General features: G+C 38.8%; 2 protein-coding genes across 2 annotated transcripts in view; one reads left to right on the forward strand and one right to left on the reverse strand.

Moving 5' to 3' along the window:
• The window catches only part of exo5 (exonuclease 5), a 10,633-nt gene extending 9,359 nt beyond the window's left edge, over positions 1-1,274 (reverse strand). Inside the window, exon 1 of the mRNA XM_043718337.1 lies at positions 1,196-1,274. Coding sequence (XP_043574272.1) covers positions 1,196-1,262 — 67 coding nt within the window. The 5' untranslated portion in view covers positions 1,263-1,274. The remainder of the gene's footprint in view (positions 1-1,195) is intronic.
• A 1,027-nt stretch (positions 1,275-2,301) lies between these two features.
• On the forward strand, positions 2,302-10,416 carry c28h17orf97 (chromosome 28 C17orf97 homolog). The gene is made up of 2 exons (XM_043718338.1): positions 2,302-2,508; positions 5,811-10,416. Exons 1-2 carry the CDS (start codon positions 2,337-2,339, stop codon positions 6,251-6,253), a joined length of 615 nt encoding a protein of 204 aa, XP_043574273.1. The 5' UTR covers positions 2,302-2,336; the 3' UTR covers positions 6,254-10,416.
• The last annotated feature ends 1,547 nt before the right edge of the window (positions 10,417-11,963 follow it).

Below are 11,963 nucleotides of genomic sequence, written 5' to 3' on the forward strand. Positions count from 1 at the left end.
CTCCCTCACCACCAGACGCATGGAAGAAGAACGCCTCATCTTCCGCCTCGGAACACTTCAACCCCAGGGCATCAATGTGGATTTCAACAGCTTCCTCATTTCCCCTTCCCCCACCTCATCCTAGTTTCTAACCTCCAGCAACACGATCCCCTTGACTTGTCCGGACTTGTCTGACCTGACCAGCTCCTTTTCCACCTATCCACTCCACCCTCTCCTCCCTGACCTATCACCTTCATCTCCTCCCCCACTGACCTATTGTACTCTATGCCACTCTATCCCCACCTCCACCCTCCTCTAGCTTATCTCTCCACACTTCAGGCTCTCTGCCTTTATTCCTGATGAAGGGCTTTTGCCCGAAACGTCGATTTTGCCTGTCCTCGGATGCTGCCTGAATTGCTGTGCTCTTCCAGCACCACTGATCCAGAACCCAGGGTAGTGTTGTTGAACATAGAGACTTAGGGATTCAGGTACCTAGTTCTTTGAACGTTGTGTCACAAGTAGACAGGGTGGTTGAGAAGTTGCTTAGCACACTTGCTTTTATTGCTCAGATCATTGAGTATAAGAGTTGGGACATCATGCTGAGATCATACAGGACATTGGTGAGGCCACTTTTGGAATATTGTATTCGTGTCTGCTCAACAAATAGGAAAGATATTAAATTGAAAATATTCAGAAAAGATTTACGAGGATGTTGCCAGGAATAAAGGGTTTGAGTTATAGGGAGAGACTGGGACTTTTGCACTGGGGTGTAGAAGGTTGAGGGGTGAATTTATAAAGGTTTATAAAATCATGAGGGGGAATGGATAAGTTGAACAGCAACGGTCTTTTCCTATGGTGCAGGAGTTCAAAACTAAGGTGGCATATTTTTTAGGTGAGAGGAGAATGATTTAAAAAGGGACCTGAGGGGCAACTTTTTCCACACAGAGGGCTGTTTGTGTGTGGAATGAACTGATAGAGGAAGTAGTGGATGTAGGTACAGCTACAATATTTTTTTTAAAATGTGGACAGGTACATGAACAAGAAAGGTTGGAAGGGAAATGGGTCAAACGTACGGGAAAGGGGAGAAGTTTAGTTTGGGAAACCTGATCAGCATAGACGAGTTGGACCGAAGGGTATTTCCGTGCTGTATGACTCTTATAGACAGGATCAGCCTCATTGTAAATGCTTCATCTACTAGCATCAATGAACCAGGTACCACATTCGGTGCAGAACAAATCCAACTCCAACGCGAGCAGCTCCGCGTCGCTCAGCTCCGGCTGCATCGCTCCAATCGACTTCCGGCACGGCGTTTTGTCCGTCCACCTCAACCGTCCCTCCAGCACCACCCTGCCTGTGATTGTCCGTCCACCCCAACCGCCCCTCCAGTGCCTTCGAAACTCACGCCGAAGGTCAGTTCCGCTTCGAAGTTCACACTTCAGGCGCACTCAAACTATTGTTAGATTCCAATAACGGTAACGCTCCTCATTGCTTTCGCCATCTCTCCCCCCGCCAAGCACGGCTGAGAAGGCCACGACTTTAAAACCTGGAATGGAAAATCAGAAAGCCCGACAGGGAATTTTACAGCCGCAGCCGGACGGAGCTCAGGCTGGGCCGGCCGCGGAATGATACGTGAATCAAAAAGATGAGTCGGGGGGAGCAGCGAAGAGAAATAGAGTCACAGCCATAACATGTTGTTAGCTGAAAGTTTCTGAAGGATCCCTGATAATTTGAGCTTGATTTTTAAATGGCATTGTTGTTATTTTCACGGGGACTATGTTCCGAGGCGGATTTGACAAGGAAAAGGGAAGAGGCGTCTCCATGGTGACGAGTCGTTGGGAGCCTGGGGTGGCTAAAACATTGCAGTCTGGATAGACAGGGTCGGTAACTTTAAATAGAGTGAGAGAGATCGAAATAATTTAACTTTGGGAAAAGAATGCGAAAATTAATAAGAAGAAAATTTGATAGATTAAACAAGAGGCGGTTGGAATAAGCATGAAGTACAGGCTAGGGGTCTGTTTGTTGTAGGTGAGAGCAGTTGCTACAAATCGAAGGATATAATATGTAGTTTTTTTTTGAAAAAAACTACTTTGACGATGAAGAAGTGGAGGGAATGACTACAAATTAAATTTTTGGGCAGTTTAAAGGAGGAGGAAAGCACTGGAAGTAGTTAGTTTCTTACTTAAAATGTGCCTTTGAGACCCAAGGATTAGTGCACCCAAATATTATTTTGAAAATCCTTACCTGAATGAAACGGGTCAATAATATTACGGAAATGAAACAAAAGATTCTCTGACAAAAAAAATTAAAAGGAAAAGGGGAAATTAATCAAATTGCAGATCGAGCAAGGTTAACTAGTAATGGAGGACAAAATATCAGCCAGCAAATGTAAGATGAAATCAATGACAAATTTAAGTGTTGAGTCAGCAGAAAAGAACAAAAAGAAGAAGAGAGATAAGGCAAAGAAGAAATCCTCTAAGACAAGAAGAAATTCTTCAAGTACCCCATCGACTTCAGATGAGACCGTTCTGGGTAAGGCACATATCAAACTTGGATTATTAAAATCTACGATTGTGAAATGTTCAGAAGACAATGTATACATTGCCTTTAGTAAAGGTAACCACAGAGAGCTGCAAGAAAAATGACAGCATTTTGGACTTGTGCACTTATTCATGAATATAGAAGTATACTGGCATCAGAAAGTTGATTGGAGGGAGCAAAACTGTAGATACAAAAACAACACAAAGAGGAAATGCCGTGGAATGATCTATTGGGTGATTAACCAAATTAAATGTATTTTTTAAAAACATGAATAGCTCCATAGGAAGTCTAAATAAAAGCGGTGAAAATTGGAGAGTTGAAAAATTTGGTAAAGGTTTGAAATAAGATGTAAACTGTGGGCTACTAAACCTTAAAATGATATAGAGCAGGTCATCAGGGTAAGGTACAGCCTTCCTACACATTGTTAAAAATTACCCAACACCAGGATGTAGTCCAGCAGGCCCCCCCCATCATTCCTACACATCGAAATTATTTTCTGATTAAGGGCCTGAATTCAGCAAAAGTACGAATTCATCTTGCATCCAATCTGCTTTTGTTTTCAGTTTTGCTTTAATATCTTGCTAATATGGATTTATCCTCCATTTTCTTTTATCCTAGCAATGTTTTAATGACCTAAACATAAACAAAGAGGAGTAAAAACAGTAAGTGCTTGAAGAAGAGTCCAGAGGAGAGTCATATTGGAATTGAATTGTTAACTTTGTTGCCGTTTCCACAGATGCTACCAGACCTGCTGAGTTTCTCCTGCACCTTCTGTTTTTATTACAGATCTCCAGCATGTGTAATACTTTACTTTTCTAAGAAGCTAAGAGTTCATGCTTTACTCCCTTGCTGGTGGAAGCTTTACATCACAGAGTGATAGAATAATATAGCATAGAAGGAGACTGTGACATGGTGTTCATGTGACTGGTCTAGTAATGCAACAACCAAGGTTAATGCTATGATGATACAGGTTCAAATCCCAGTATGGTAGCTGATGGAATTTAAATTCAACCAATAAATCTGGAATTGAAAGCTAGTCTCAGTGATGGCGACTATGAAAACTATCATTGACTTTCATAAAAATCTGAATGGTTCATTAATGTCCTGAGAGTGAGGGAAGTCTGCCTTCCTTGCCTCGTATGGCCCCTGTAATTGACTCCTGATGTTGAGCATTGTGGTTGATTCTAAACTACTGTTTGAAGTGGCACTAGCAAGTAACTCCATTCAGGTGAATTAGGGATGGTTAACAAATGCTGGTCTTGTCAATGATGTACTTGTCCCATAAATGAAGTTTCCACCAGCTCTTTTGAAGAACTCTCCTTTTTTTTTCCTGTCCCTGAATTTTTTTTCTCCATCAATAATTTATCCAATTTCTAGGATATTGAATCTGTTCCCATCAACTGATCAAGCAAAACAATCCAAATTCTAACTACTCATAACATGTAAAAGCTTATCCTTTTTTGCTACCTCTTTTACCAGTCACCTTAAATTTATACTCTGTTGTTGTCATCCTTTCAACCATCACAAGAATTTTCTTTTTTCATTTATCTAAAGCCTTCATTACTTTCTCCATTGTAAAGAGAACAACCTCAGTTTCTCCAGTTTATCCACACAACTGTGATTCCTCATCCTTGGAAGCAATCTGGTCCATTTCTTCTGCATTCAATCTTTTGCAGCCATAGAAGTATGGTATTTAACAACTGCAAGATATAGGTTTTTTGACTGCAGTCAACTTCATAGTAAAGTTTGTCACTTTTTCTGGCATTATAACAGTAAATGCATTTGAGTTGTATTGCAAACAAATTGCTAACTGTAAACCCAATTTACTTCCATGCATTCTTCAAGATGCTGGACAAAAGAACCATCTTTAAAAGTCTCAAAAAGCCTCAAGAGTGTTCATTTAAAGATAATTTACCTTCATTTATATCATTTTCCATGGAGAAATAGGGCAATGGCAGTGAATATACATAAATGTATGTGGACTGTTTCCCATTTACTATTTTGTACCAGAGCTGGAAGTTTGCTGTGGAAAGCTACCTAAAGCTCAGTCGAGTTCAGATTTATCCTGAATCCATGCAATCTATTTAATCAAACCTTACTTGCCTCTCATTACTGAATAATTAAAGCAACATCACGTCAAAACATTATTATAATAGGAATTTAGTACTGCCAAATTCTTATGATAGGGGTTAAATTATTGCAGATTGCATGGATTCCAGTAGATGGCATCCTGTGACTACAAGTTGTAACAGAGCAGGCATGAGTTTGGATGCCTGGAATAGTATTGCTTAATCCTAATGTGAATTCTCCCCTTACTGAGTTACAGAATAAATAGATATCTGGGAATGATGTAGATTATTTACAGAATCACAGGGTTCATGTGGCACCACATGCTAAAATGTTTTGTAAATGGTAGCTGAAGCACCAGACTGCTAACTTGCTCCAAATCTGAGTTACATTTTATTATTGTTACAAGTTAGCTGTTTTATTATGATTGCAGAGTAAAACTTCATGGCAGTCACTCCTGCAAATGTTTCATGTCAATAAATTCACAGTAAAAGTAGAGCAACTTGGGGCAATTATCAATTTCTCAAAAGGGAATTGAAATAGCCATTCTTCCATACTTTCTCAGTGAGACGGGAGTCATGCAACGGTTCACTATGCAAAAGCTAAATGTTAAGCAAGCATAAAATGTTGAGCAGATATAATATTCCATATCACCATCAAATGGACAGTCTCTCTCTCTCTCTCGCTCTCTGCCTGAGACAGTTAAGTAAAGGGATAGTGATATTGCAAAGCAATTCTAATTCTTTCAATGATAATGAATCTTGAATCCCGAACAAGTTGTACTTCCATGTCACGGCAGTCTGAGTTGCTGTAATCTACCTCCAATAAATTGCCTAAAAAATAACCAGAAAAACTGGAGGAGGAATTACACCTCAATTTCTACTAAGGACTTTTCAGCCTTCTGGACTCATAAGTTCAATAACTTCAGACCGTGAACTCTTTCCTCCATTTTGATTTTGTTTTTTGCTGTGTATCTATATCTTGTTTTCATGTTTTTGCTTTCAATCAAAGCTGACAAAATTTGCTATTAACACCAATTATGGAATAATGCTTTGATTCTTCATTACAATTATTGCCATTCTTGTTTGTCCTTTGTTCCTCAATAATTTTGATCTCTAATCCTCCACCCCGTCTAATTATTTTAAAACTGACTAAAATCTTCAAGTAAGCTGTCTCTTTATAATTAATCATTGCTTTCCAGATCCTAACATCTCCTTTCTCTATAGCTCACAAACATGGGAAAAGCAGTAAACGACATACACATTCTACATCTCCAAATACTGAACCACCAGTTAGTCAAGGTGACACCAAGAAAAGTCCAAAACCTAAGAATATCAGCAGTAAAGCCGACAGAAGTCAGGATTCAGATGGTGATTCCCTTTACTCTGTAGATCAGCTCACCACGTCAATAAATGAGACTCTGCGGTGGGATGGAATTCTTGAAGATCCCGTAGCAGAAGAGGAGAGGATCAGACTTTACAAGCTAAATCGGCAGCTGAGGTACCTAGCTGCCCAGAAACGTTCTCGCAAGGATATTGAACTTTGCCAGCAGGAGCTTTCTGTTATCCAGTCTCAGAAGGAGAATCCATATATTATCAGCAGTAAGACATTACAGCAACTAGCCATAAAGGATCACTCCAATCCTTATTTTGTGGGCCAAAGATTCTGAAGGCCAAAGTACATTTTTGCCTGAGCTAGCATCCCAGCTCATAACCTTCTAATCACAATGTTCCTTCCAGTTATAAACCTACAAACATAACTATGAAGGTGATTTAAATTCCCCTTTCATATGGTTTCCGAAATGTTCTAAAAGCAGATCTCAGACTGAACAACTAGACTGAGGAAGGCTATTGCTTATCAAACCTCTTTGGTAACCTCTTCTGTAAAGACATGACAGTTTGAGCTCTGAAGAAAACAATTAGGGCTTTGCCTCCACTTGTGTTTCCTTTTTTGGGGGGCGGAGGGAAATAACCAAAATAGTTGTATCTAACATGGCCACTCTGGTTTCCAGTTATTATCAGGTAAAATCAGTAGGCATTTAAACCTACAACTGCTCAGACTAATGGTGTTTTTACTCATTCAAATTGAGACCAAACCGTACTTGTTTAGATGTTTGAACATATTCTCTACATGTAAACTATAAACTGGGTTGCCAAAGTGTACTTTTTATTTTACTATGAGGTTTTGTTGTCCTTATAAGCTGCTCATAATTTGACTTGCAAACAAAGTCCATTGCTGCAATCCATCTTGAACAGAGTGAGCAGCCCAAAGGAGATTCCATGGAGGTGAAAAAACTACTGTTGAGCCAGTTCTGGCTGCTCCCACACATCTTTATATAGCCATTCCAGGGTTCATGTTGGCAATACTCTAAACTGGGTCACTAACTGTACCCTCAGTCTGATTATTTACTTAAGATGTGAAATTGTGATGAATGTTATTAATATGAATTAAGATACTTTGAAAACTGATATTCACAAGTCAGTGATATGTACTCAAAGATGCAAGGGGAGAATTTGAGATGTTGCTAGTGGACAATTAGTGCATCAAAAACATTATTTTGTCTACCAGTGGATTAAAGAGGGATTGAAAAACAGAGCTATTTTAAAAGCCATAGTTAGTTTTGAGCACAAATTATTGCATGATTTTGTTTAGGTGAGTCAAATAAATCTGCACTTGCAACAGGAATTGTTCATTTCATGAAGATCCTGTCTTATTGTACACCTGATTTTTAGATTAAGCCTCAGGATTATCTTTGTTAAATTTCCAGCTTCAAAATATTTTCTATACTTTCAGCATATTTCACAGGCTGCAGAGTTCTGGGATAGAAAATCAACACAGCGTTCAGATGTAAAAATGCTTCGGTAAAATGATTTTAATCAAAAAGATATTAAATCAAAGTATACTAAAATCAATTGTCAGAATCAATTTTGCAATATTTGTGCATTTAAATTTAACCCATCTAAAATTGTCCATTTACATTTTTGTTTATGCAATTTTGTTTCAGATTACTTTTACAAGAAATTGTTGTCAGCCTCAATGTTTTTCTAAACTATTCTGCACAAAATTCCTGATTTTAAATTTGCCCATGGTGCAATTAATCAAAGATTTGGTGTTTCATTTCACTGTTCAGTTGGTATGGATATCACAAGTTCCACGCTATGCTGCACATGCACAGTTATCATTGATTCAAAAGGATGCAGTGGACTATATTTTAAAACAGACACTTTCAAGCTATTTATGGTAAAGAATTTTACATGGAGTTATCTCCTTTCCTGACTATGCAGTCATGTGATGTCACTCTTTGTAAATAAAGAAAGCAAGCAAGCAATGCTTCTCAGAACCAAAATATCCTAGCAGTGAGCACGTGCCAGGGCATTATTTGTATGCGTGAGGCTTTATATCAAGATACAGTCACTATGTTCAGTCATCTTCCTGCTTGACACTCTTAAGTTTCCTGCGTTTTATTCTTCCATTATCAAGACCATGTACCCCACTTCCATAATATTGCCTCAGTGTTTCAGTTAATGTGTCACTGAAACCCTCATTTTATTGCTTCCAGATTGAATTATTACAATGCTTTCAGACTGGCCTTCTATTTTCCTCCCTACATAAATTTAACATGATTCAAATCTCTGTCACTTGAATTCTAAGCCTCACCATTTTACCATGCTTTACCATCTTCCCTATTCTTGTTGATTGGCATGATTTGCTGGTCCATTGAGATTTCCATTAATTCAATTCCTTCAGTGGATTTTCACTTCTTTCTCTGGAACCTCTAGACATTCTACAATCAACGATTCTGTATTCCTCTAACACTGGTCTATGCATTCTAATTCCCTTTACCACATCGCTGAAGTTATAATAGTTAATGGTCTTAAATTCTGGTAATCATCTCTGCCTCTTCACTCCCCCACCCCTGCCCCCTTCAGGATCTTTTAAAACTTGCCTGATCTCGGTGACGATCACCTTTGAACATTTTACCCCAATAAGAGTGTTTCTCAACAGATGTTGTCATTGGATGCTTGATCAGGCTCGCAAGCCAAAGATTGTGGTAGCCAATCAAGCAATTAATGTTGGATCAGCAAACACCTTAATTGAAATGAGACAAGTAATAACCACTTTTTATGTAGCTAGTAAATTATTTCATTTTACTTACTTCAGTTTAATTATCTTTAGATTCTCTTGCACACCCACTAACAACCAGCCTCAAAGATGCATTGGCAGAAGCCCAGAAGCAGGTTACCTAACAGATTATCATGGATTATCTACAGAGTAGAGACCCAATTGGAAAAACAAAAAAGGAATGAACGTCCTATTGAGCAGAGTATAACATGTATACACTTTGCCTCAATTAAACAGAAAATACCAATAATGTGTTAATGTAAAACCAAATTATTGGCAATCCAGGGAAAAGGGCAAAAGCATAGGTTCCCTAAACTGATAGTGTGGAGTGCTCCAATTTACTCTGATAGGTTACACTTTAGAATCAATATTTCAAATGCAGCTTAACCAATTTTAATTCACTTCTCAACCAAAAGAGAGAACGGAGGCTTTGGAAAAAGTGCCAAGGGTGGCAACTAGCTTCATTTACAGTACAAAGCAGTACTTCTCAAATATCTTCCCTATGACCCTATTTCAGGTTTTCATGAGAAAGTAATGAGGAAGGGAGAAAGCCTACATTTTCAGAGTGCTATCCCAGTAGGAGTCCCTAATCTCACTTAGGGAAGCCCTATTATAAAGCATCTTAGTTATTAAGGCAGATAGAGAGTTAGGACTCAAAAAAATTAGGATCATGAATTAGTTCACAATTTGAAAGGTATGAGGAAGAAATTAATGGTGTTCTAGATCATAATTTGGTCCTGCTAAATGCAGAAGGATTAGGATTGCAGTAGATCGTATTTTGGTTGAATATCAGGTAATTCGTTTTGTAAAAGAGAAGAGAATCTCTGGAACAGGTTATGAGCTTATGCAGTGCATGCTGACTGAATGAGTTCCTTCAAAAGTGACAACTCTATAGCTTCTGATTGCAGCAGAGACCACTTTTCATAAGAGGTAAGTAGTTCAAGGCAGAATGATCTCAGATTTCTTTCAGTCCTAGTTAGGGTAGTTAGGCATTGTTCTAGTTCTCTGTCGCACCAAAAATGGCCCATTCTAAAATATTGCTTTTTGTCTCATCAGAATATTATACTTTAAGTGAGATGTAAGTTGTATAGATTTAGGGATATACAGTACTGGACATTGCAATCAACAGATCAGAGGTATTTTTCAGTCACTCACTCATTGTTCAGTTTTGTAGGCTCCTTTAAACACAGCCCAGCACAGGTTAATTTCTACCTTCTATAAATTTGTAGTCAGTCACTATAAACATGGTCCCAAAGTAGTGTAGAGATCAGCAACAGCAAGGTTCTGTAATCTAGCAAACCAACCACTGAAATATCATATCTCATGATAAGTGGAGTTACTGACCTATACTAGGAATCCAACTGATTACCAAGAGTGTAAAATTTCTCCCTTACAGAAAAACACTTTGTAGAATGTATATACATGTTCCATTAAAATCTTTCTTTCATGGGATAAAAAAAGCCATCTCTTTTCAGAGTATGAAGATAGCACAAATTATTCATTACAAATTTTAAAAATAAACCCTCACTACAATAGAATTCAATTTAAAAATACATCTTCTGAATGTTACATGTATACAAAAAAAACACATGGTCTGACTGCTTTAGAATTTAAGTATTCCTCAAGAATTATTCTCTTCAATAGTTTGTTGTATTCAAAACTTTAGACTGAGTGTATATTGAATTATTAAAAAGTATTTTTTCCTAAAAAGTTCCATCTGGCTCTATTCCTTGCTGTTAAAGGTTTGCAATAAGTTAATCTGGTTTTGTTATTATAATTTCATTGGAGGTACTAATGGTGCAATTCTGTTTTACTACAAGGGTGAAGATAAATGAACCAGAATGAAAAAGTTGCACTTATCTCTTTTGGAATCTGAGTAGCTCAATTGCTAGATCAGACTTTTAAATCAGAGGATCCAGCATGTATTGCTTGTCACACTCAGCTGTTGGCATTGTTGCCTCTGAATCAAAGATGTGGGTTCAAATCCCATTACAGATTTAAGTGCCTAATTGAGGTGGAATTTTACTGTAGTACTGAGGGAAAGCTGGACTATTGGAAGTGTTGTTTGCTGGATTCAAACATTAGATTTAACTCAAGATCTCTTGCTGTCAAAAGTACAGGAGATCCCCAGAATTTTACATTAGGATGATTCACAGTATGAAGGGATTGTCTTATGAGCAAAGACTATAAAAATGTTGGAGACAAAAAAACCTGCCGATGCTGGAATCCAAAGTAGACAAGCACGAGGCTAGAAGAACAGAGAAAGCCAAGCAGCATCAGGAGGTGAAGTCTGACATTTTGGATATAACCCTTCTTCAGGAGTTGCACTCTGGGGTTTAGAAGGTGATCTCATTGAAACAGAGGATTCTTAAGAGGTTTGATAGAGTAAATGCTGAGATGATATTTCCTCTCATGGGGAAGTCTAAGATGAGAGGGCATAGTCTCAGAACAAAGGGGTGAAAATCTAAGAGATAAGAAGGAATGTCTTCTGTCTGAGGGTTGAGTGTCACAGACAGCTGTGTATCTTTAAAGCGGAGTTAGACAAACTCTTGATCAGTACAAGAAATCAAGAGTTTGGGGAAAAGGCAGGAAAAGTGGACAAGAGTAAGGTTAGATTAGCTGTTATCCTACCATGAATGATGAAGTAGATTCAGAGCTGAACAACTGACTCCCATTCCTATTTCTTATGTCATGGCCAGCTCAAAATGGGAATTGAGTGACAGTTGTAAATATTTATTAAAATAATGCCTGTCAGCATACGCTGGAATTCTTAGTTATAAAATTTCCATTCACTTACTCCCTTATTTCCTTGTCCTCAGGACGAGCACTATTATTGGCTAGTTCTCAGGAGGCTGAAAATGCCATTATTGGCTATTGCTGAAAATGCTATAAACCAACCGACTCCCACAGCTACCTAGACTATACCTCCTCCCACCCTACCCCCTGTAAAAACGCCATCCCATATTCCCAATTCCTTCGTCTCCACCGCATCTGCTCCCAGGAGGACGAGTTCCAAATCCGTACAACCCAGATGGCCTCCTTCTTCAAGGACCGCAATTTCCCCCTAGACGTGGTTGATGATGCCCTCCACCGCATCTCTTCCACTTCCTGTTCCTCCGCCCTTGAGCCCCGCCCCTCCAACAGCCACCAGGACAGAACCCCACTGGTCCTCACCTACCACCCCACCAACCTCCATGTCCAGTGTGTCATCCGCCGTCATTTCCACCACCTCCAAACGGACTCCACCACCAGGGATA

Source organism: Chiloscyllium plagiosum, chromosome 28 (assembly GCF_004010195.1).
Source record: "Chiloscyllium plagiosum isolate BGI_BamShark_2017 chromosome 28, ASM401019v2, whole genome shotgun sequence".
Lineage (NCBI taxonomy): Eukaryota > Metazoa > Chordata > Chondrichthyes > Orectolobiformes > Hemiscylliidae > Chiloscyllium > Chiloscyllium plagiosum.